The following is a 26,450-nucleotide window of genomic DNA, read 5'->3' as shown; positions in this document are numbered from 1 at the left end:
TGCAGGGGGTTGCGTAAGGGGATAGTCTGTATCTGGTGTTCAGCAGCAAACTCCTTGCTCATGAAATTGCAGGAGCTGCCTGAGTCCAACAGCGCCTTTATTTTTAGGGGGTGTCCATTTTGCAACTCTAGCGACACTTCAATCACTAGAGCAGGTCGAGGAGCTTCTGGCACTGGCACTTGGGGAAGGGGCACTTTCACTGCTCTTTGGCCTGGCTGCAGTGCCCTGCTGGCAACCAGGCGTTGGCTTTTACCTGCTCCGTTTCTCCCTGCTCTTCCCCCTCAACAGTTCCCACCATCCCTTGCCATTCCTTCCTCTGGGGGCAGACTCTGGCAAAGTGGCCTGGCTGTTGGCAGAGATAGCATTTCCGGGGTCCCTTTCCCTCCTTCTTCGCCCCCTCACTGGGCTTTGAAACTGCGCGCGCGCGGGCTGTTCCGATTTCCATCGGCTCTGCCGGCGGGAAAGCTGGCTCAGGAATGTCTGGAATGCGTAACTCCTTCCAACGTTCCCCTCTCCCTTCCCGCCTCTCCAAGGCTCTTGCCTCCTGGCGCGCTCCAATGGTCAGCGCAGATTTGGTCAGCTGATCCATAGACACCGCCCTGGGGCTCCTGGCCAGCTCGTCTTTCACAGCTGAAGAAAGACCTTCTTCAAATAGCATCTGAATGGGTGCTGCCGATAAATCCCACCCCAATCTGTGAATCAGCATGGTAAATTCAGTCCAGTACTCACGGACAGATCTGCTTCCCTGCTTGCAAGCCATTAGCTGTCTGCGCACTACCCCCTCCTCAATATCGCTGGAGAACATGATATCCATTGCACGAAAGAATTTCATAGTGTCCTTCAGGATATCGTTGTGCGTTGCCATCAGGGGTCGAACCCAATCTCGCGCCCCCTTCTCAAGATGCCCAATTACGAAAGCAACTCGGGATTCCTCATCAGGGAACTCATCAAACTGCACATTCAGGGCATATTGCATTTCAGTCCTAAAGGCATGGTAATCCTTGGGGTCCCCCCCAAACTTCTGCACTAATCCTGGTACCTTTCTGGGGAACTGAGTGGTTCTCCCCTTCTTGTCTGCATCTTGAGCCCTCCTCTCCTCGAGCCTCGCCGTCTGCAGCGCAAGTTGGACCTCCAATGCTCGGTATCTGTCTTCCAAGCTTGGACCAGCTCCACCCCCTGCGGCTCCGGCTCCTGCTGGGTCGCTCATGATGCCTTCTCCTGCACAGGCAGCGTACAGAGACTGTCGGACTGCTGTCAGGGGATGATTAGCTGCTTGTGCTTAAAATAGTGCCCCTTCAGAGTTTGTGCGACCCCACAAACCTCTGTGTGTGACAGAGCTCCTCAGACATGTCTGCTCTAGTCACTTGTAGAGTCCGACAGTGGCTGTCTGCGGAAGCGCTTCCAGCAAAGAAGTTCCTTAACGGAAACGCGTCTCCTGGACTCACGACGTGACAGCTTCCGGCGAAGCATAGGTCTCCCTGCAGTTGCTTCTGACACCTCCCCGCTATTTTCGCTCGAAGTGTCTCTCACCCCTTTCTCTCCCCTTCTGCTTCCTGCCTGGGCTGCTGCGTCTCTCTCAGCATTACTGAGATCCTCCTCCAGAGACCCCGCGCTCCCCCTGCTGGTCCCTGCTTTGGCTGTTGACTCTCTCCCAGTCTCTGGGAGCCCTACCACTTCCCTTTCCTCCGATGTCAGTTCCCTGACAAATGGTTTAATGTGACATGCAAACCATGCCATTGAAACAGCAACCAACAATTACACAACTGAGGACCAAACTCATTGGTTGGTGAAACAGCTCACAGGTTTGTCAAAGTTATTTTTTCCTCTCTCCTCCTTTCCAAGGTTTTGCCAGAAGAGGATGACTATGGCTTCGACATAGAAGACAAGAACAAAGCCATTGTGGTGAAGTCTGTTCGTCGAGGGTCACACGCAGAGGTGAAACCTCCTGACATTTGTAAACATTTGCCTTTTCTGCATTAGGAGGTGCTTTGAAGTGCCCCAAAAATAACATACAGGAGGTTATTTCATTTTGGTAGCATCTAGAAGGCCACTGAGGATCTTCTGTGATTCCTGTTGCAGGAAACTGCTTTTGTGCATTGTTAGGTATTTAGTTCCTTTATATGGCATTCTTTCAGAGTAATTTAATTAAGTGATAAGGCAACAGGCTCCCCTCTGGCCCAGAGCGGCATAGTGTGTTGCAAGACATGAAGCTAGCCACAGGGAAGCTGTTTTCAGATCAGCATCAAACAACAAGCATCTGCACATGGCTTTTTTCCTCCTGCAGAGCTAATAACTTGGGATGGGAGTAGGGAATTTAGGTCCAGAGAACAGCATAGGATGAAATGGTTAAGTACCCCCTATCCAGGACCAAATTAACAGCCCTTCATAGCTGCTTTGAAGTGAAAAACAACAGCAACAGGAGATTCTGGTCACCAATCTCCCATGGCACAGCTCGTTGATTCCTCAAGGCAAAAGCATTTATGTCAACTGGAAATTAGTATCATCTGTATAATAGCACTGGTTTTATCTGCCTTTAACACAAGACTTCACACCAGTGATCTAGACAATAAATTAAGGAAAGCCCAACACAGTGGGCCATGTTGAGAAGGTGAGAGAGCAAAAGTGCAACACAACTTATGGGGTAGTACATTTTGGTCAATAAAGCTTGTAATTTCCCCGCTTTCAAAATCTCACCAGCAGTGGCTGCAGGAATAGATTGGTGGTTTGAATGACACCTCTAAGATAGAGCCATGTGTGTGAGCATCTGTGTGATAGTGATTTTTTTGCTAGGATGCACATTTATAACAAACATGTGCAGATAATGTGGTCTTTTAAACACTGCCACCACAGTCACTGAGCAGGAGGACTATGTGCACATTGCCAAAGCACGGTGGTCTGGATTATGGAAATAAATGGGAAGAGGAGAGCTAAAACCTTCAAAGCCAGCCATGCTATCAATCTATAGTTTCCCAGGATGTTCACAATAAAGGATGTGTAGTTACCTTACTGTCAAGAGTGGATTCATAAAAGTTGGGCAGATTGATCCAGACAATATATGGCTCCTTAACTCAAGACCAGCATTTGCCACCCACATAGTGCATTGGTCTGATGTATTAAGGGAAAAAATGTACATAAGCCACCAATTGTTCCCCTATTACGTGAACACATTTAGAGGACAAATTTCGTAAACCCACTCTTGTAATTTTGCTGGTAGGTGTTCACTGTTTGCAAAAGTCACCATTCATTGGGCAGATATACAAGTCTACAAAGTGCATTATATATTGGAGATAGTCACACAGTGTAAATTGTGATGGTTGCATATATGCTCAGGAACAATTCAAAGATATTTCTAATTCTGCATGCATGCAGCACTCTTTCTTTTTGGCAAATGTTCCTGTTTTGCAGAAAGTTGCTAAATTTGCATTCCTTGTTTGAAACTCAGTATCCGAGGCTTGGCAGATTCTGAATATTTTGGGACATAAATATTACAGTATATGCAGTATATATGTACAGTATATACAGGTTCAGAATCATAGGTGTGCTAGAGATCACAAGAGAGGGGAGAAATAGGCAAATTAAGCAAAAGTGGAACACTGGAGCCATTTGCAAATACTAGCTCTATGGTTTCAAATGCACACTACAGAATTTATTTATTTTATTTTTATTTTTGTAATTACCAGTACTGACTACATTTAAATGTTACACTAGGCTGTGATTTAGCAGAATACAAGCCTCTTGGTAAGCCACTGCCTAACAGATAATCCCTTCGTCATTTCCTTGGAAAGCTGCCCATAGAATATTTCAGTGTTGGGGTGGGGAGGGAAATCTCTCTGTGTTTTGAGACTATAGAAGCACACAATTTGCAAAGGAATCTTTGTCTTGACCTTTGAAGAAAAACTTGCTTTGACCATTTGCCCTTCTTTCCCATTTGGCCTTAAGATACTGCTTTAAATATGAACCCAGTCCAAATCCTGGTGAACAGGAGAGCCGTCGGCTCAATTCGTGAAGATTTGAAACCTAGCAGTAATGCCTTTTATTGCATTCTTTGGCTCTTTAATTGCTTTTTGATACTACAAAGCTATCCGGCATATGGTTCCAGGCCAGCGCAGCAGCTGCAGACCATTTGGAAAACCCTCTGGTGGCCTGATGCTCTCCAGGGAAGGGAGGGGTGGGGAGAACAGGGTGCCCAATAGAAATACATTTTTGGCTCCCCCCCCCCGGCAGTCTTTATAGTCAGTACTGAGCTAGATGAACCAATAGTAATAGTCTGAATGTGGTAGCACCCACATTCTTATTGCTGAGCTTTTAGATTTCATTTCATTTCACTTTTAATTTGTATACCACCTCCCTATATTACTATACACGACGATGGTTTACAGCAGGCATAGGCAAACTTGGCCTTCCAGATGTTTTGGGACTACAATTCCCATCATCCCTGACCACTTGCCCTGTTAGCTAGGGATCATGGGAGTTGTAGTCCCAAAACATGTGGAGGGCCGAGTTTGCCTATGCCTGGTTTACAGGCTGAAGACACAACAAAACAGACAGCAAAGATCACACACCTGATAAAAATCTGATCCAATACAAAAAAGTGAAGCTAAAAGCATAACTTTAAAATAAACCACATAAACAAAATAAAGCAATATCCAATAATCCATTAGAATATACAGTGGTACCTCGGGTTAAGTACTTAATTCGTTCCGGAGGTCCATTTTTAACCTGAAAGAGTTCTTAACCTGAAGCACCACTTTAGCTAATGGGGCCTCCCGCTGCCGCGCGATTTCTGTTCTCATCCTGAAGCAAAGTCCTTAACCTGAAGCACTATTTTTGGGTTAGTGGAGTCTGTAACCTGAAGTGTATGTAACCTGAAGCGTATGTAACCCGAGGTACCATTGTAATAGTAAACAAGGAAAGCATTATGAGCCGATTGAATAATTCCCCTTTAATGCTGGAGTGGCTAGCCTTCTCTGGTCTGCAGGCCACATTCACCACTGGCCAACCCTCCAGGGGTCACCTGCCAGCAGTTGGTGTGGCCAAAGACATCCCATGCTCTCTCACACCAACATGCATGGAATACGCAAAGGGTGTGCATGTACAGGCACCATCCAGATCAGCTGAGGAGGGTGGTTATGGTCCCCTCTCCACTCATCAAATAATAAAAGTGCTATGCCTGCTTAATTTTTGTGGGGGTTTTGCCGCTGCGGCCAAAGTCAATGGGGTCTTGAGAGGCCAGGAAAACTTGCTTGGCAGACCAGCTGGGGTCTCCGAATTGGGAGTCAGCCACTCTCGCTTTAATCACAATATACGCGATGGAACAGAGATAAGGTTTCGTGTGTGGACTAATTATAGATAGGGTAAAGGGGGGGACCCCTGACTGTTAGGTCCAGTCACGAACGACTCTGGGGTTGCGGCGCTCATCTTTCTTCACTGGCCGAGGGAGCCGGTGTACAGCTTCCGGGTCATGTGGCCAGCATGACTAAGCCGCTTCTGGTGAAACCAGAGCAGCGCACTGAAATGCTGTTTAACTTCCCATCGAAGTGGTACCTATTTATCTACTTGCACTTTGACGTCCTTTTGAACTGCTAGGTTAGCAGGAGCTGGGACTGAGCAATGGGAGCTCACCCTGTCGCGGGGATTCAAACCGCTGACCTTCTGATCAGCAAGCCCTAGGCTCTGTGGTTTAGACCACAGCGCCACCCGCATCCTAATAGATAGGGTAAAGGTAAAGGTACCCCTGCCCGTACGGGCCAGTCTTGCCAGACTCTAGGGTTGTGCGCTCATCTCACTCTATAGGCCGGGAGCCAGCGCTGTCCGCAGACACTTCCGGGTCACGTGGCCAGCGTGACAAGCTGCATCTGGCGAGCCAGCGCAGCACACGGAACGCCGTTTACCTTCCCGCTGGTAAGCGGTCCCTATTTATCTACTTGCACCCGGGGGTTCTTTCGAACTGCTAGGTTGGCAGGCGCTGGGACCGAACGACGGGAGCGCACCCCACCGCGGGGATTCGAACCGCCGACCATGCGATCGGCAAGTCCTAGGTGCTGAGGTTTTACCCACAGCGCCACCCGCATCCCAATAGATAGGGTAGTCCGCCCTAAACTAAAACTCAGCACCCAGGCAATCTGTATGCTGTGCCATAAGAAGTTCTGTGACCTGTGCAAATTATCCCAACTGTGCAAATCCGAATCACTTAGCATTTATCTTACTTTCTTTGAAATGGTTCCCCCTTCCCTTTATTCTTCATAATTCTGGTTTTGTTGGCAAAGGGGATGGATGGGCAGGCACTGGAGCCCCAGTTTTGACCAAGGATATTTTATTCAGTATTATTCTGGCTTTTGAAAGTTCATCAGGCATTGCTGCACATTTTCAAGCATGTCTTTACAGCCTCAAGAACTAGAAATTATTTTATTGCTTTTAAATGAAAGCTGCCATTCTTTACCTAGTACCACATTCTGCCGTTTTTCTGCAATCCCTTGGCAAACAAATTAAACACACATTCAAAGGATCTCTTTACCGTTTGCTATGTCACTCTGATTCTTCCTAATCGTGCCAGGAATATTCTTCCATAATATTTTTAAGCAATGGAAGAGTGAATATGTAAAATGTTATTTCACAATGATGAGGGCTTTTCAGGAAACATCTCAGAAGTTGATTGCAAAAAGCGTTTACAGACTTTTTGAATGAAATCCATTCAGATTTTACACTCGTGACATTCTGTTTTGTGTTATTCCAAATGTACTTCTTCATGGAGCAAAAATGTGACATTGGAAGTGGCGCTCAGATTGATATCAGCCAACTCTTTGTTCTCATCTTCAGTTCTAAATTTCTTAGGAACAAATCGGCTTTTATACAAATACTGTTTTCCTGAAAAAACATCTGGCCACTGTTAAAGGTCTACTATGATTTAATATATGTTCAGCTTCGTTAAGTTAGTTCTGGGTAACATCTACCCGTTTCCCTTCTGAATCTGGAATAATTCACATATTTGTACCGTAGAATTCCCAGATTCTTTGACCTCTTGATCCATTGGCAACTAAAAGCTTCTAATCTGATGGAATGACTTCTCCTCTGCCACAAACTTCCTGTTTCTGTGCTTTTTTCACTCCTTTAAGTTGAGGTGTTTGGTCTGACCAACCACCTACTTCATGACCAGCCCTAACATTAGGCAAAGAGAGGCAGCTGTCTAGGGCAGCAGATGGTGAGGAATATGAAGTGATCAGGATACACAAGTAAATCTTAGTGGGTAAATACAGCCAAAAAAGAGGAGGAGGAGGAGGAGGAGAGAAAGCATGTATAAATCCATAGGATAGGCAAACTCCAGATGTTTTGGTACTACAACACCTATCATCCCTGACCACTTGTCCTGTTAGCTAGGGATGATGGAAGTTGTAGTCCCTAAACACCTGGAGGGCCGAGTTTGCCTATTTCTGGGATATACCATGCCTTCTAGCATGGTATATGGTCCTGTCTCGGTTCTTTGGGTTTGAGGAACTCATATGTTGAGTTGAGTCCTTTGGCAAGAAGAAGCAGGTGAGCAGTAGTGTAGATTATGTTTGGTCTACCTACCGATCTGGAACAAAATTCTTCTTTAAAGCCAATTCTGTGCTTAATCAGTAGTACTAGGAATATTGTCTGAGTTTGCGGCGCTGGTGGGCAGCATTTGCTGCTCCACCTCAGGTAGAGCTAAATAATGTCGGGCAGACCCTGAGGATGGTCCCTCAGTGCAGCTGAGCTGGATAAGACCACCACATTTGGCTATTGACTGGTGAAAGCCACTGTGTGTCTACGACCCCTTAATACAATTGTCCTGAGGTGAGATAGCCTAGCGCACTGTGCACTATTATCAGTTTGTCCGAGGGAGTGCTGGGCACTCTTACTTATTCTTCGTGTGCACAATTTGGGAAATGAGTAGTAATAAGGTGCTGGTTGGATTGGATTATCCGCAGCACCAGTGACAGGTCTACATTGGCTATGACACATAATGAATTGAGCAGCTCTTACCTCCCTGGAGGTGGATTTTGCCACCAGTTCCTGGCATGTAGCACTGACCCATTTATCAGCCCTGTCCTGGTAGTGGGCCCCTTTGTGCCCCTTAATTAACCCTGCACAAGACATTCCCCCCAGCTAATTATCCACCTGCAGCCTTTCCTCCTAGGCATCTATTGCAGACTGATGATTCCATATGTGCTGGTCCATTGCTGAGTGACATCATGGTGACAGGTTCACCTGTCAGGATTTCTCAGTAGACTTGGGACCTTCTTCTTGCTACTGCAGCAGCATGTGAAGTCTGGGTATTCACCTGTGTGTGCAGCTCCTTTTGTTGTTGTTGTTTAGTCATGTCCGACTCTTCGTGACCCCATGGACCAGAGCACGCCAGGCACTCCTGTCTTCCACTGCCTCCCGCAGTTTGGTCAAACTCATGTTGGTTGCTTTGAAAACACTGTGCAACCATCTCGTCCTCTGTCGTCCCTTCTCCTTGTGCCCTCAATCTTTCCCAACATCAGGGTCTTTTCCAGGGAGTCTTCTCTTCTCAAAGTATTGGAGCCTCAGCTTCACAATCTGTCCTTCCAGTGAGCACCCAGGGCTGATTTCCTCCAGAATGGAGAGGTTTGATCTTCTTGCAGCCCATAGGACTCTCAAGAGTCTCCTCCAGCACCATAATTCAAAAGCATCAATTCTTCGGCGATCAGCTCCTTTATCGGGGTGCATTAAGCATCCCATCTCCCCCCATTCTGCCTCCCAAAGGTTTTGAGAAAGAAGACCCAGAGATGCAGTATTGTCTCCCTGTGCTGCCGTTGCTTAGCAACACTAGCCTGCTCCCATCTGCATAACCAAAGTCAACAACAGGCAGGTTCTGCAGATGCAAGTGATTAATCTAAAAACTGGGACTTTGGCAGGCCTCGTGGTTATCTGGAAGCCCACAAAGAGCTTAACCAAAGCAATCCTTTTTCTTAATGTGCTAGGTTATTGTGTTGGACAGGCAGACACAATGGGTAAATGAAGTTCTCTTACATGGATCTGAATTGGAACTGTTCTGGACCATGCTTCAGGTGCCAGAGAAGATAATAACAGCATTTATGTAGCACTTAGTAGTTTTTACAGCAAACCAGTAACATAGGTATTATTATCCCTAGGTTTCTGCGGCCCATATAGAAATTCAAGAATGTGAGTGACTGCAATTCACAACTGAGCCTTTTAAGTATTCTACTTGTTCCATAGGCCATGCTGTATATATATCTAATGCTTGCTGTTAAAACAGCACATGAAAATGTTTGCACATCTGTATTCATATGCACCACACATAAAGTGATGGGCATAGAGGCATAGGGCTCAATGTTCCTGCATCTCTCACTCACAACTGGACCCTGCAGCTCATGTCATAGAATCATGGAATTGTAATGTTGGAAGGGACCCCAAGGGTCATCCAATCCATCCCCTGCAATGTAGGAATGTTGCGTCCTGATTCTTCCTTTGGAAAATAGGGGATATGTAAGAATTGGCCCCTTGCTGCTAATATATCCCTTTAACCCAAACTAATCAGTCACTTCCACAAGTTGACTGTGATTTTATTCTATACCGAAAAAGATTTTTTAATCAAAGCTCTCAATCAAGAAAACCTAAATTCAGACATATGATGCAAATCAGGAAATTTTGCCTGTTTTGTAAATTTTGCCTGAAGCAGTCTGCTACTTATGGAGCTACAGTATATAGGACATTGAATTCCTGACTGTCAACTTGTTAATCTTATTCTGTTTTTCTCATTTCAAGAGACATTACCCCCACAAAATTTCAAGCCTAGAAATAGTCCCGTTTTCAATGATAACAAAAAGAGACAATCTAATTGTGCGCATTTTCTGAATTGCAAAATGCTTATTTTTCATTTGTCCATGGATCAAGGGCTGCCAATCATTTTTAGGACCATGATCACACTCACAAACCAGACAAACTGCAGCACAACTTATTCTATTGCCCACAACAGAATGCCTGTTTAATGTCTAATTTCAGTATGGGAAATGGGGGAGGGGACCCTGTGGGCATCAAGGCCATGGTGGGAAAATGTGTGCCCATGGGCACCATGTTGGTGACCTCTGCTGTAGATTTCTTTAATTCTATTTGAAATCTATCTACATCCATGGTGGGGAACCTCAGACCTGGGAGCCAAATGTGGCCCTCTATAGACGTCTCTGTCTGGCCACCCTTCCCAATCCTCCATCCTCAAGTGCTCTTGCCTCTTGATTGACCAGATCAATATATAAGTGCAAGTGGGTAGAAACCTCTAACTTTGGCAAGAGTTACACCTGTTACTTCACCCACTTCTGCCCCTGGCTCCACACCCCTTTGCCACGTGGGCTGAACAAGGTTCCCTACTCTCGCTGCATATGGTAGAATAATTCTGTGTTTATTGCAATGCTTCATCTCTGCATGTTTTAATTATGGAACTGATTTGTGATTGATACAACCACAACATATCAGCACAGAGCAACAACAAAAGCATTCTTCCATTGGGAGGCATGTTTACTGCCATGCTTTGAAGGAACAATTGACAAGCAGATGTCTGATAATTCGCTGAGCTGTATCCAAAAGCATTTTGGCCCTTGTCCAATCGATAGATAGCTCTTGCACAAAGCCAGCGTCTCATTATCCAGATAACTGTGCTCACTTATAAAGAGTAGCAAAAGCAGAGGAAATACAGAAACCACTGTAGATCATTTGTTTAGGTTTTCTCTCACCCTTTGAAAGAACATTCAGTAATCCTGATTGATAAAAAAAAGGTTCTGGTATACATTTATAGGCAGCACCTAACTTAATAAAATCATATTTTTATGGGTTAGGGTTCATGGGAACTGTAGCTCAGTGACATCTGGGGGACCAGAGGTAAATAAAAAGCCAACCTTACTCTTCTGCAGTTGACCTTGTGTGATCTAGAACACACCCAGAATGAAACACCTGACATTCTCCTGTAGGAAAACTTGGTAAGCTTCCAAGGAAATCCTGGGCTGCCCAGAATTCAGCTGTAAATCTATTATCTCACATACCGTCTGCCACATGCTACTCAAATGATAAAGCATAGAATGATAAGCGTGGAGTGGTTTATAACTTCCGTGTGTCATTTCAGATGGCTGGATTGCAGGTTGGGCGGAAGATTTATTCCATGAATGAGGATTTGGTGTTCCTGCGCCCATTTCAAGAGGTGGAGACCATCTTGAACCAGTCTTTCTGCTCCCGGAGACCTCTTCGGCTTCTTGTGGCAATCAAGGCAAAAGAGTAAGTCGCCAGAAAAATCCAGGTTGCTCTTGGAAGCTGATTCTGAGCAGTTAATATTATATATGTTAATGTCTATCATAATGAAGGCAATGTAAACATTTTACAATTCTACATTCTAGTGCAGTCTTGAGAGCAAACGTACACATTAAACCATGTATTATAAAATTATAATTCATACCTTTTTTATATAGTTAATGTTCATTGTATGCCTCATGCATCAGAGCTAATAACTTTAGCATACAAATGATACTGAATTAAGGATAGCACGAATTTAGTAGTCATGAAAAACTCCCCAGCGTGACATCCCTGCTTCTGGGTGAAAGAGCTTTTAGAGCTGCTGGATTCCATTTTATTCTCATGTGATCTTATGATTCCCCCCCCCCCCCATCTGACTGCTGAGCTGTGTTTGTTTGCCTATAGTCACAGAATTCCCCTTAGAATACAAGCCCAAGACATTACTTAATAAATGATGAAGAATAACCACATGTGCACAGAATACCAGTGATGTAACTAAGCAGGACTGTTGTCACCCACATCCCTTTTATTTTTGACAGGATTATCAAAATCCCAGATTGCAGTGAAAAGCTGTGCTTCCAGATTCGAGGAGCAGCACCACCATATGTTCATGCTGTGGGGAGAGGTGAGAAAGGGGGGATGTGAAATGAGCTCTGAACACAGAATAGGGGAGCTGTATACAGGTAGCTGAGCTGTATCTTGGAAAACAGGAGTAACCTATAGGATGACTCATGCCCTGTGTCTGAATTATAACACTAATTGCCTTTTAAAAATGTTAACAAGGTACATTAAAACAAATGCTATGTAGTGGATTGTGCTAAATTCAACACTTCACATCAGAGGTGGGGAACTGGGCCTGATGGGCCATGTGATGGGTGGGTGGGGCTGTCCACCTGTCAGTCACTTCAAAGGAAGAACTGGGAGTGAACTGTAGGTTTGCTTCCGATGCTTTTTTTCTTTATTTGTGGCCTTGGCTTTAGTTTAATCCAGAGTTGCAAAGGAAGAGTCAGCTGTGCAGCTGTGGCTTGAATTCAAGCTGCAAAGGTTCTTGCCGAAAATTGGACCTTGCATTCAACACCAAATCCAGCACCAACTGCAAGTCACATTTTAGGCAGGGATCAGCTCTACTTGGGAGCTCCTGAGTGGAACAAAATCCTACCAGGGCTTGTATTGGCACCATATTTAAAAGGTACAGAATGCAAGCCCCATTTGCTGGGTAAGCTCATGGGTGGGTAGAGGGCCACTGATGTCAACCTGGCTGAGGGCTTCATCAGATCTGGAGCTGGCCTTGTCAGGCAAAGAGGCACCTAGAGGTCAATCCCTTCTATTCTGCAATCTCTGCAGCATCGATCCCTACTATTAGCAGGCAATATGCTGCCTCTTTATTAGTATGCCTGGAATAAATACTGGAAGCCTGGTCTGCTATGTCTGGATAACAGAGCAGGGCCTTTTCATTGCTCCGCTTCAGGCTCCTTATTCCAGAAAAAGCCGCTAACATTGGAAGGTCTAGATTTGGTTCCAGCTTGCCGCTCCCACCAGTCTTATGATGTGTAAAGTACTATCAGTAGGAAAGGCAAGATATAAACTTATTGAATGTAGACAATCTAAAACGAAAAGTAGTTCAGTGTGCAATCCGATGATGCATGGTCACTCAGAATGAAGTCCCATTGAGTTTCAGATAAATGAGTATAGGATTAGCCTTCTAAACAGATTGTAGGATCATTTGTAACCTTTCTCCCTCCCTTTTGGGGGAAAGGTCTGTAGCTCAGGGGTAGAAAAGAGAGTCCCAGGTCCAATCCATGACATATTTTGTTAGGGGTGGAAATGTTCCTTGCCTGAAACTCTGGAGAGGTCTGACTCTGCATAATACAGCTTACACTAGAAGAACCTAAGAAGAGCCAATGGCCCATCTAGGGTTGCTTCAGAAAATCTGTCATATCCGCCACTCACTTGACCAGAAATAGCTTGTTTATTTATTGCTTACTCTGTAGCCGTGCTTTCTAAACCCCCTCTCCTGTCCACCTCTCTTAAGGATCAGAAGCAAGCGCTGTGGGCCTTCACCCAGGGCAGTGTGTCTTGAAAGTGAGCGGGAATAACGTGATGAATGAAAATTGCACTGAGGTTCTGGAGCACTTTGCGGCATACAGGAACAGGCAGCAGGAATATCTGGTGAGTGCATGGGCGTGAGAAACTGGTTAGGGAGGCAGTTGTTTTCTTATAATACTTCTAGAAGGTAAGAAAACACTGTATCGTGCTGTTGTGCAACTGTTCTGCTGAGTAAGTGTGCTTTGAACTTACATCCCCTCATCAATGAGGGAGGGTGCTTAGAATTCACATGAAAGCAGAACTTTGCATATTTATCTTAGCCTCAAATATTCCTCAAAATAAAAAAATTTCTTCCTGTAGCACCTTAAAGACCAACTAAGTTAGTTCTTGGTATGAGCTTTCGTGTGCATGCACACTTCTTCAGATACCCGAAAGCTCATACCAAGAACGAAAGCTCATACCAAGAACTAACTTAGTTGGTCTTTAAGGTGCTACAGGAAGAATTTTTTTTATTTTGACTATGGCAGACCAACACGGCTACCTATCTGTAACTCAAATATTCCTGTTCAGGTGGCAAAAAGCTGCTTCTGTTTAGTTAGCAGGGACAACCCCAAGTACTAAATTAGATTTGGTTCTGAGACCTGAACACTCCACCTTATAAAATCTCTTGACTTTTGTTGTATCCTAGTTTTAAAAGCAGAGCTCTCTCCTCTAGATGCTAACATTCTTCTCACGGAATTCAGTGCACTTTATATTTCTTAGTAATTGACTCCACTCCCATCCCACTTAAACCAAAAACTGTGCTGTGGCTCTAACTGGTTAGACTAAATTTATCCAATAGGCCAGTGTTTCCCTTGGGGAATCCCAACTAAAAATGTCATTTTGGGGCTTTTCTGCACAATCCTCTCAAGCCTATCTCTATTCACTGAGGACCAAAATAGATGATATCTGAAATACTGTATGCATTTAATGCCGCTGACTTTTGTTATTTGAAGAGAAGCTACAGGGGGAAATGTTCAAGACTGGGACTGTGGCATGGGATGGGGCATTTGTTTTGTGTTTGGTGGGGGTTTAACCCCTATTTTTCCATGCTACAGTCAAAATGAAATACATCCCCCCCAACTGCTATTGCCCATATCAAACCGCAAACAGAAGCATTGGAGGGAGGCAGTTTTCATCAGGACCACAGGATGAAGAAAAAGCAGTCCGCGGACAGAAGACTGGAACTGATGTGTAGAGGGAAAATTCTTTGGAGTGATGGGGGATAATGCAATGCCTCTTTACTTGTCACACTCTGGTGGACTCTGATCTGGAAGACAGGTCCCGATCCCTACTCGGGCACAGCTTTGCAGGACCACTCTAGTTCTCTGCTTCAGTTCCTCATCTGTAAAGTCATAGTCCCACAGAATTACTGTAAAGACGACCAGGTTAAAACACTATACAGTAGTACCTCAGGTTACATACGCTTCAGGTTACAGATGCTTCAGGTTACAGACTCCGCTAACCCAGAAATAGTACCTCGGGTTAAGAACTTTGCTTCAGGATGGGAACAGAAATCGCATGACGGTGGCATGGCGGCAGCAGGAGGCCCTATTAGCTAAAGTGGTGCTTCAGGTTAAGAACAGTTTCATGTTAAAAACAGACCTCCAGAACGAATTAAGTACTTAACCCGAGGTACCACTGTATTAGAAAGAAAGAAAATAAATGTATCCCAGCCTTCAGTAGTACCTTCTCAATGCTGCTGCTGCTTTAAACAAAATCAGTGTGCAGCGTCATGCTGGAAGCAGCTACACACATCTGTTCCACCTTGCGTCCACAATGAAATGAAATGGACATGTGCAGCTGTTTTAAATATAACGTAGTACATGCTTAATCTGTTACATCTGAAGCACGACGGTGAGTATTGCATGTTGTGATTGCACAATGCAAGAAGTGGCTGGAAGAAGGACTGAAGAACAGAGAGATAATTTTCAGGTTGCCAAAATGTATTTTAAGAACCACTCCCCCCCCACGCCAAATATGTTTACATTATAAATAGAGTGGGAGCTTTTACTTTATAACAGTAAAAGGAGTTCACAGAAGAGGGAGGAGTCAGCAAAACAGCTATTCTCCTCCATCACAAGGGTCTCTCTCCATCCACTGTATTAAAAAGGGATATCATGGCACTGTCAGGGTCAAACCAGACAATGCATTAAGCACCTCTATGCACTTAATGAGCCAGACTTGTTATTTGAATAGCAGCCATGGGTGGAAGGAGGGGCATTTAAATAGTTGCAGAGGGAAGGTGAGGTGGATCTGGACTGTGGAATGTTGGGAGTGGGGATTTAACCCTTTCCAGGCCTCCTTTTTTGCTGCAAACTGTTGGCGCTAATAAACTGTGACTACTGCCTCTCCCTTAACAGGGAGCTAACAGAGAGGTCATGTTAGAATCTCTACACAGTTTTGGCCCAGAGTATCTTAAGGGCTTCCTTTTCCCATATGAATCTGCTCAGTTATTAAGATCTGAGGCTTTGCTTCACATCCTGCTTCAGTATGAGGCATGGTTGGTAGTCATGTGGGACCAGGCCTTATCAGCAGTACCACCCAGCTTGTGGAACTCCCTCCCCGTGGAGGTTCATGTGGTCCCCATATTGTAAGCCTTTCACAGAGCTGTGAAGACTGTTCCTTTTCCACCGGATGTTTGATCTTGAGTAATTCTGGCTCTATGTTGGTGGGGTTGTGGTTGCTCTGTTCAGATGTTCTCTCTAACTATATGGATTTCAGATATTTTAAATGAGATTTTCTCACATTTCCTGGTCCTGTTTATCATTCTTCTCCTTTGCCTGATGTTCATCATCACCCCCATTGGCCATCCATCATTGGCCATACTCATCTCATTATTGGCCATGCTCGTCCAGAACATCTGGAGCAGACCAGGTTGCTGATACCTGTCAATCCATCCAAAAGCCAATGTGCAGTGAAACTTGGGAGAATGTCTCTCTGACATCCTTGCTTTCTTTGGAAGGGTTTTTATCAATGGGTGTACCGAACGCATGAAGACGCCGAAGAGGACAGAGCTCAGCAGTCAGCTTCCAACTCATACCTGAACGGAAGTCATTCTGAATCTTGTAAAGGAGATCTCTTTACAATCGAGGAAAATAATCCCCTTAATGACAGCCAGCAAGACGAAGGTAAGACATTCCCTGCCAATGAGGGAAATGATCTAGGAAGTGATCCGTGGCTGTCCTCTGATAGGTTGGGGGTGGGGAGGGATAACTTGGTGATGCAAAAGTCCTCCTGGCCCCCCTTCTTAGAAATGATCTCAAATAGTAGGTCTATAAAAGACTTTCCTGAGACCTTGAAAAGCCACTGCCATCTGAAGTACTGGGCTAGATAGACTAATGACCTGGTTCATTATAATGCAGTTTTATATTTCAGTAGAATGGGAGCTAGATGTGCCTTTCTTCTAGGCAAGGTGACAGAGACAATAATTTATACCTGAATGTATACTGTGTATACATTCCTGAATGTATACCTGGATGTATACTGTGGATGTTTAATTTGGAACAGGGGTTCTTTTCTTGTCTTCAGCAGACAGTCTTCAAGGGTTGCCATTCAACCCTTGCCTATTACAGGGACTGGAGACTGGGCATTTCCCCGGACCATGCCAGTTTCCTGCTATGTGCTATACAAGTGTGAGTCAGTGGGTGAGGAATCTGGTAGATCACTCAGGATGCCACAAGGAGAAGCCTATGTGCAGAACTTCATTCCTGCACCTCCTCCTTTGTGGTCTCTCACACTGGTTTCATATATACAAACTTTGTCTCCAAAACAGTACATCTGTTTTTATTGACCTCTTTAGCTGTGCACTAGAGAAAATCACTGAGCCCCTGGATGCAGTGTTATAGGGAAATTGACTTGGCAGCTGCAATGTCAAGCCACAAACCCAACATAATTGCACAGTGCCTTTGCTTGTGGTTGACATATATCACACTGGGCAATGTTTTTATTTTATATTTTACTGAATTACTTGCATCCCTTGTGCCACGTAGGATGCCAGCTCAGTCTTTCTCTCAACTTGTTACCCCAAATTGGATGTGACTGACTTCTAGCTAAACTGTGGGATTCTTAATGAGAATGTTATTGAGAAAAGGGGATTGTGGGATTCTATTTACTGACAGTGCTATATTTGGCTGAAGCTATAACACAGGGACAGACCAAGATGGCAAGAGATGAGAGTATTAAGACATCTGAGTCCCATTTGATATTTTGCCTATGTAGCTTCTCTTTGAAAGGAAGTACAGTGGTGCCTCGCAAGATGAAAAGAATCCGTTCTGTGATTCTCTTCGTCTAGCGGTTTTTTTGTCTTGTGAAGCAAGCCCATTGATGGATTAGCGCTATTAGCAGCTTTTAGCGGCTTTTAGCAGCTTATCGGCTTATCGGATCAGCTGATAAGCAGCTTAGCGGCTTAGAAAAGGGGGGGGGGAGGAAAAAAAACCCCGCAGGAACTCGCAAGACATTTTCGTCTTGCGAAGCAAGCCCATAGGAGATTCGTTTTGCGAAGCACCTCCAAAACGGAAAACTCTTTCGTCTAGCGAGTTTTCCGTCTTGCGAGGCATTCGTCTTGCGGGGCACCACTGTATGCTTTACTTAGCTGAACTTTCCCCACTGGGTTATTGTGAAGATAAAACTGGGTATAGCGTTGAGACCTTGAGTTTCTTCAAGCAAGAGTGGGATGCAAATATAAATAATACCTTAATAGGATGTTGCATAGCACCATATTTCAGCAAAATAATGAATGAAATTAAAACGTGCTTTAAAATTGAGACTGAGTGTTTGCTCAATAGGATCCTAAGAGGTCTGAGAACCAGCCCCACCAGTTGTGCCTAGTACTACCTGTCAGTGTCACCCCCTCTCCCAAGACATCACAAGACTTTTAAAATTGCTTTTGATGGCTTATAATTGGCAGAAGCATCACTGCCAGAATTCCAAGTAGTTTTGTTGACTGAGCAGAAGCGAGGAGGGCTTTTAAAGTTCATCAGTGATAATCACGTTTTTAAAAGCTTTTGAATATTCATATTTGCATTGTGTGCTCTTGGCTGACTCGCAGTGTGATGGCATGTGCTTTGGCTGAATGATTGACAGTGTAATCCTAATCGTGCCTGTTCAGAAATGGAGTTCAGTGGTACTCGCTCTCAAATAAGTGTTCATATAACAGGGATAGCATTGTAGTCCCTGCCAAATGTTTTAAACATCCACCTCCCATACACCCCATGTTTCATGAGGCCAGAGATTATGGGAGTTGTACTTCATATACATACACACGCCTTTACGGTGGCCTTTGACACCTGAGATGTGTAGTTTCATGACCCACCCTCTTCCTGTGACTCTAATTTGTTGTAGAGTTGGAAGGGTCAAGTCCTCCTTTGTGGACACACCGATGAGATGGAGTGGTTTTTGTTTTTATTTTTAATGAACTCAGTAAGATCGCAGTGTTCATAAATGCCAAGAGGGCCTTTTAATTATGGCATGTTCTCACTCCTCCTGTGCATAATGGCTTTTTGTGCTGCTTTAGGGATCCTGATAATTTTTTTGATATGTGTTATGCATTATGCATAACAATTATGCCCACAATACAAGCCCTTGTTAAAGATGGCCACCCACGCTTCGCTAGATATAGTGCTGGTTGCTAATCCTACTGCTTCCACTGCCCTTAACAAAAAGGAGCGCCCGGGCTTCAACATGTGACCGCCCAGCTGGTTCCTGCTCAAGCAGACCACAGAGAATTACACAGTAATTCCCTCACAGCAATCCTTCACAGTAAGCTCACGGCTTCGAGGGAATCACGGGTAAGGCAGATCGCAGCCCCCCTCTAGACAAACATCTAGGTATATCTACGCAACTTCTCCCGATCCCCGCATATGTTACCGGCTCTGGGCCAGGTCCTGGAGGGCGAGGCTTGCAATTCGCGAGGCTCGGCGCTGCAGCTACGCCAAATAGCCTTACTTTCAGGATCCTTACTCTTCCCGACGCTCAGACGTCAAAATAAATTCTTCATGTACTGGGGTGGCGCTTTCCGGATCTCCTTTCGCCCGGATGGTTGAACAAGCAACCCAGCAAAATTCCCTCTATGCTGTGGCTAAAACCCTCCAAACGCGCAACTGAGCACCTCCGCCAGCCAACTGCTGCCGACCAAATTGAGCACAAAGGTGCCAGTGATTTCAGCTCTCCTCCCCAGTGATTTCAGCTCTGTAGGCAGTCGACAGCAAGCGCAAGGCAGGAGGCACGGTTGTAGAAAAAGGCCAAACAAACGAAAAGGTCCCGGTCCGAAACGAAAAAATCCCCGTCTGAAAACCGGGCAGCTGGAACGAAGCAAAGAGGGCGGTCCCCGGGCGCCCTAGCCTTAAATAGGCTAGGCCCCGCCTCCCCGATTGGCGGGCTGGGTCGTAGTCATGCCTGGGGATTCCCTCTTTCTCGCGGGGGCTAAGGGCCAGCCCCCACGTGTGTGGGGAGGGGGTGGGCCCGCAACCCCACCTCCTCTCCAATTCGGAACCATCATGGTTGCTCGAGAGCGAACAGGCAAGATTCCCACTGGTCTTTTCAAAGGCTTTATTATTGGTGCAAAAACATTTACAGTGCAGAACGTCTCAATTCCATGTCTTGCTCAGTCACTAGCAGAATCTGAGAGTGGGCGGTCCTTAAACTTTCCCAAGCAGAGTAGTCTCTTGACCCCCATCTGACGCCTCCCCTCTCTGCACGTAAACCTACTGCGCAGGGAGGATGTGGGTAAAGGGGGAACCTGCCTCCCCTGCCCCCGCTTTGCTCATGCACAGTGTCTTGGCTCTTTCTTGCATCCTCCGAGCCCTGCATCTCTTCCCCACTAGAGGCGGGGCTTCCCTCCTCCGCTGAGGAAGTGGTGCTTCCCACGATCTTTGGAGGCTCCCTGTAATCCAGCTGCCTTTCCACCTCTCGCCTCTGAGCTGATGGCAGTTCCCTGACGATATGCTACAGCTTGTGCTCTTGTCTCCATCTCTGTGCTCTTCTAATGACTGAACTTTGGTTTGCAGAATTGGCCCTTCAGACTTTTGACTCCCCATTAATCATCAGAGAAGACACTCCTCTTATTAGCCTAACGGTGGACAATGTTCACCTGGAACATGGCGTCGTGTATGAATACGTCAGCACTGCTGGGATCAGGAGCTTTGTCCTGGAGAAGATCATTGAGCCCAAGGGGTCCTTCAGCCTCACAGCAAAGGTTTATACCATTCGGTGTTATTCTTTAATGCATCAACCAGGCATCCACCTTTCCCTGTCCCTGAAGCTCAGTAGAGTTACAAATGTATATAGAAATGTGTTAAAATATATTGAAGTCTGTTAAAATCCAGTTGCAATGAAAAAGGACCCTCTTATGACGGGAGACAACCTAATGGGAGATGGTGTACAATGAGTTAAAGAAAATCTTTAAACTTACCTTTCCTTAGAAACCAGAAACATTTCTTCTAGGTGTAATTGCGAATGAATTGCCTAAGAAAGCCCACAACTTATGCAACAACCAGCAGCAAGGATAGTATATGCAAGAAATTGGAAATTAAGAGAAATCTCAGGGAAAGAACAACGGATATGTAAACTAATTGAATATGCCTAGCTTGCCAGTATGACATCTGAAATGAGAAACCAAGATAACAAATTGACAATGAGTGAGTGGGAGTACCTAGGGGGATATTTATTGGACCTTAAATATGACTTCCAGGTTAGTGGGTGCTTTGTGACCAACAGTTGACATTATAAAAGATAAGAGAGTGTGGAAAATTGGGTGAAGAACTAGTGTATGTGCAGCCAAATAATATGTATAAAGAACTGTCATGAAACGCTGGGTGGGAAGCCAAATAGATTTATTGTATATAGTATGGAAAAGAAGATGTAACTGTAAAACTAAAGAAACTCAAAAACTAGTCAGATGGCTGCAGAGATGTTGAGACTCACTGGAGGCAGATTGCAGCTGGCAAAGATTTTTTTTAAAACAGTGGCGGGGACACACACCAGAGAAAAACCTGTCATCCAACACCTCATTACTACATTATGGTTAATCAACCCCCACCTCTTCCAAAGCATTCTTAGAAATCTGTCTACTTTCCACAGAAACAGCAGGCTTTCCCTCTCACTTTTTGTGGAATGAGGGTTCCAGAAAAACCAAGAACAAAATTTGAGTCACCACTTGCGTTACAATTTACCTTTCTAAAGTGTTCTCTTGAAATACGCCAGGAAGCATGTCTACCTGCCCAGTTGTCATTTTTGCCTTTGGAATTGTGCAATCCTGGCTGATGTATTTCCAATGTTTCATCTGCTTAGAGGTTTGTGGCCTGGTGTTCCAACCAAACAAGGTAATTGTTTTCTAATGCTTTAGATTTTGGAGGCCTTTGCTACAGATGACAGCTTCTTTGTGAGGAACTGCAGAAGGCTTATGTCCCTCAGCAATGCTGTGGTCACCATGCCGCAATTTGAGTGCCGGCAGATTTGCGACACAAAGTTGGAGAGCATCAGCAGAAGGGTTGCCAGCTATCAAGAGGTGAGATCATTGTACACAACGACATCATGACACTGGAGCATAAATGGCCTCGGTCCATTTATGAAGGAGCGTCTCCACCCCCATCGTTCTGCTCGGACACTGAGGTCCAGTGCTGAGGGCCTTCTGGCGGTTCCTTCGCCGTGAGAAACCAAGTTACAGGGAACCAGGCAGAGGGCCTGCTCGGTAGTGGCACCCACCCTGTGGAACACCCTCCCACCAAATGTCAAAGAGAAAAACAACTACCAGACTTTTAGAGGACATCTGAAGGCAGCCCTGTTTAGGGAAGCTTTTAGTGTTAAATAGACTATTGTATTTTAATATTTTGTTGGAAGCCGCCCAAAGTGGTTGGGGAAACCCAGCAAGATGGGCAGGGTATAAATAATAAATTATTTATTTATTTATTTATTTATTATTATTATTATTATTATTATTATTATTATTATTATTATTATTATGCCTTTAGATTTCAAACCCCTTTTAAGGAGGTTGGCTGGGTGTAGGTGCACATTATGTTATGTATTTTAAACTTTTAGATGGCTTTCTGGTTTTATTCAGATTGCAGACTAATGTCACTGTCTGATTGTGAAACACTTGCACCGTATCCAGTTAAGGGCCTTCTTCACACAGAAGCAGGCTTTCCAATCTGACATCTCGGACTGGATGCACACAGCTCATTTTACAAAGCCAAGATATGATGACTGCAGATCAGACAGGAAGCAGGAGTAAGGGGATCCTATGTACCCTCCTCAACAAATAGCTGATTAGTGGGATTCTGGTTTTTTAAAAAAATGGGGAAAAAATATGAGTAGCACATATCCAGAACCCACAGCTTCATTCACAGTCTTTTGGGTCAGAGCCCCAGTTTACATTATGGGATGTAAGCATTCACCTACTATCATGGATAGCATTTCTACATCATTTCTGGTCTCTCCTGGATTCTGTGAACATCTTGAAGCATGCAATACATAGATTTATGTAGTTATTAAGGGAATACATTTTCTGTGAATTATTGGAAAGAGGGTCACCGAGATATTTTTTCTTCTTCTGTGGGTGGAGGTGGTGATGGAAATAAGAAAAAAAAGAGGAGCAGCTGTGGTAGGTAGTTCAATTTATTTATAAGTGCATAAACCCAGGGGCAAGTAGTTTGTGGATTAGTGTGCTAGTACAGTTGAAACATTTTTCTTTCTTTCCCTAGTTTGCAGATGAGTTGAAAACCAGGGTGAGCCCATCCTTCAAACGAGCCACGACGGAACTTCACCCTCTGAGCAGCATGGATTTCTGCCCCACCAACTGCCACATTAACCTCATGGAAGTGTCGTATCCCAAAAACACTACCTCGGTGGCTAGGTCGTTCAGCATTCGCATCGGACGGAAGCCTTCTATTATCGGCCTAGATCCAGAACAAGGTCTCACTATCTCTTAAGAGCTTTGCATACCCATTGGAGCAACACCCAGCTGTTGCTCAAGACCAAATTCAAGAAGAATGCTTCTGCTATGATGCCTGGTCCCCTCTGAAGTTTTTATGAGAACATCTGACTCTGTCATAGGACACAGCGTAATAGTGGGAATAGGGTGGGTGGGGATGAACTTAACTATCATGCTGCACATGACAGCCAAGCAGCCTTAAGCGAACCCCCCCCCCTTTTCTGTATAGAAGGGATGGTTTATTGACTGGGAAAGAAACCTGAAAGACTTAACAAGAGATCCGTCACCATGCAAATATGGCTGCAAGGCTTGGCAGCTGTATGTAGGCAATTGAACAAGAATGGTCTTCCACTGGTGTCTGTGCTAAAACAATATGTTGTTTTGAGGCAATTTATGATAATACAAGGAGCAACTGAGATACTGGCAACAGGGAAAGGAAGGCCAAAGGTCTAGGACTAGCTCATGGTTGCTGTTCTTGCCCCAGTATTTACAGAATTTGGCAGGCTTGAGTAGAGCTATTGGCCTGCTGATAATTCCAGATAAGTAAATAAATTTCATAAGCATAGTTCTAACCTTTAGGTAAATTTTAAAGGATTTCTCTATGATGTCTACAAAGGGTCTTCTGGGGCGGGGAAATTCTTCGTAATTCCTTATTTCTTCCCATCTGTCACTTATATCTTCCCCCTTTTGGAAAACAGGTGAATAAATAACATATAAAAGAATTTGAGGTTGCTCCTTAAAAGAAGCTTTAAAGACAAGTGCTTTTCGTAACCAGAATTTTTAAATGTTTAACAGGAAGCTTAAACCCAGTCTCATATACTCAGCACTGCATAGCCAGCATGGCTGCACCATCATGGAGATGCTTGGCGTCAGAAAATGGGGACCTCAACCCACATGGACAATATGATGGTTGCTATGGCCAAGAGAATGGAGGAACTACTCAGGAGGAGAGAGGTCTCACCTTTCTGTTGAAGCAAGAAGATCGGGAAATACAGGACTCCTACTTGCAGCTCTTCAACAAACTAGATGTAGCAGTTAAAGAAATGAAACAATACGTCTTTCAGATAAATAAGTGAGTTGGTTAACGTCTTGCCTTTAGAAATCTTTGTGCTCAGTCGGGAGGGGGGGGGACGAGGAGAGAATCAAAGTTATGATTGAATTATAGCTCTCAACGCCCTACTTGGCTTAGCTTTAGCATGCCTTAGAGCAGGGGTTATGCAGAGCTTCCGATTAAGGTTTTAAAAGCATGGGGAGATTCACAGAGCTTCAGCCTACAGGTGTCCCCATGTATCTATAGCAGATATTACACTTCTGGCTCCTGGAGCCCTTGGCTTGTTTTTCTTCTTACCATGATACATTCTACACCTCCAGGCTTTTGTCCACCATTACTGAACCCACGGCAGCAGGATTATGTGAGCCTCCCTCCATGGAGGAGATGCCCACCACATCCTTGGTCTCAGAAGAGAGCGATATTGACAAAGTCGAGCATGGGATGAAGAAGGTTTGTTTCAAAGTGTCTGAGGAGGACCAGGAAGATTCGGGACACGATACAATGAGTTACAGAGACTCATACAGGTGGGTTCAGTGAGGCGCACTGCTCGGAAGCCATTTCACTTGGATACTGAGAAGATTATACATCCATGTATCATCAAATGAATCACATACTGCTGTTAAAACTTGTGGTATCAAGAATGCTCATGTTCTTCTACTTGATGGTTTAATCTAGTAGCAGACTTGGGTAATGGAGTACCTATCAGGAAGTGAAAAAAGAACCACCCCAAAATAAGTTTTTTGCATGAACCCCCAGAAGTATATTTGTAAAATAAAAGAAAATTTATAGAGAGCAAGAGAGCAGAGACAGAGAAGAAAGCCCCTTGGCAACAAGATCCTAAGAGCATACAGAGTGAAGATGGTAGTTGAGAGAAAGAGAAATGTCTAAACTGCCTGAGCCCCTGACAAGTTATGAAAAGGGTCATAGAAAGAGGGGTGATTAGGGTTGCAGGTGTGTGACCCAGGGACCCCTGACAGCTTGTTATAACTATCCTTGAGAAGAGAGATTGTGAGTTGGGTGGAAGGAGATCTAAAAACTCCCCACAACCACCCACTCTATACATGGATGTTTCAGAAGGACAGCAAAGCAAAAGGATTCATTTCCCTTTTTTCGTCCTCCAGAACGGTACCCGCCCCGTATAGCTATGAAATGCTCAAAATTGGGGCCAGCAGACTATATGGCACAACTGGGGGAAATCCCTGGGGAGCAGGGGAAAATTCACCCTTTTTTCTCTTTCCGACTACTGAAATTTCCCTTTCCAAAGAGATCTGAGCAGCAGTTCTCTCTGAGTATGCCACAGAATTGTATTGCAGGTTCTATTTGTTAATGAATGCATTTAAGAACATGCACTAAGCTAGAAGCAGAGGCGGTTTTAGGGTAGTCCCATCGGTTCACCCACACTGGGCGCTGGTACTGCAGGGGGCGCTGCAACAATGATGTAGAACGGAGCACGAGAGGTGGGCGGGGGGGGGGCAAATTTTAGCATCACACAGGGCACCACTGAAATTAGAGAACCCAAAGTCCACCACTGCTAGAACTGCTTATTACATGCACGGTGATGCCTTTTTGGCTGGCGCACTTCTTTATGTCATCACAAGAAAAATGTTTGTTGCGCCCCAATCTGTGAATCCATTCCAGCAAATGTTAATGATGGCTAAATTAGGAGATTAGTCACAGCTAACCTTTATTAATATGTGTCCTTTGTTTCTTTAAATTGTGTCTTTTGTCTTATAGATATAGACACCTACCAATCTTACATTCTTATTCAAAGGGTTCTTGCACTTTGATAACAGAGCAGAATCATAACCCATATATTGCCCTTCTGTTTTGCTGGTTGTTTGTACATTACCATATTTTATTCTGGTATGACTTACCATATGGGAGGCCATTTTTAAGATTTTTGAACAAAAGTTAAATGTTTTGTGCAGTGATGCAGGATGAAGGGGAAAGCAATGGGGAATTGAAGTGACCCCAAATAGTCGCATTTTGACTAATGCTGTCCTCAGTGACACAGAATGTTCACAGCAACAGCTACCTACTAGCTAGCAATACCTTCTCACCATTTAGTACATCTGCATTGCAGGGTAGGAGGAATTTGTCCCT

General features: G+C 44.7%; 1 protein-coding gene across 1 annotated transcript in view; it reads left to right on the top strand.

Moving 5' to 3' along the window:
• PREX1 (phosphatidylinositol-3,4,5-trisphosphate dependent Rac exchange factor 1) overlaps positions 1-26,450 on the top strand; it is a 232,807-nt gene that overhangs the window by 184,340 nt on the left and 22,017 nt on the right. The window contains exons 17-26 of the mRNA XM_082225791.1: positions 1,843-1,935; positions 11,117-11,265; positions 11,820-11,905; positions 13,313-13,449; positions 16,331-16,496; positions 20,373-20,560; positions 21,710-21,871; positions 23,067-23,277; positions 24,092-24,368; positions 24,668-24,871. Coding sequence (XP_082081917.1) covers positions 1,843-1,935; positions 11,117-11,265; positions 11,820-11,905; positions 13,313-13,449; positions 16,331-16,496; positions 20,373-20,560; positions 21,710-21,871; positions 23,067-23,277; positions 24,092-24,368; positions 24,668-24,871 — 1,673 coding nt within the window. The remainder of the gene's footprint in view (positions 1-1,842; positions 1,936-11,116; positions 11,266-11,819; positions 11,906-13,312; positions 13,450-16,330; positions 16,497-20,372; positions 20,561-21,709; positions 21,872-23,066; positions 23,278-24,091; positions 24,369-24,667; positions 24,872-26,450) is intronic.

The sequence above is a fragment of the Podarcis vaucheri genome (genome assembly GCF_965113315.1).
Source record: "Podarcis vaucheri genome assembly, chromosome: 6".
NCBI classification, from domain to species: Eukaryota; Metazoa; Chordata; class Lepidosauria; order Squamata; family Lacertidae; genus Podarcis; species Podarcis vaucheri.
Note: the sequence above shows the minus strand (reverse complement) of the source record. Positions and strands in the feature narration are given on the sequence as shown.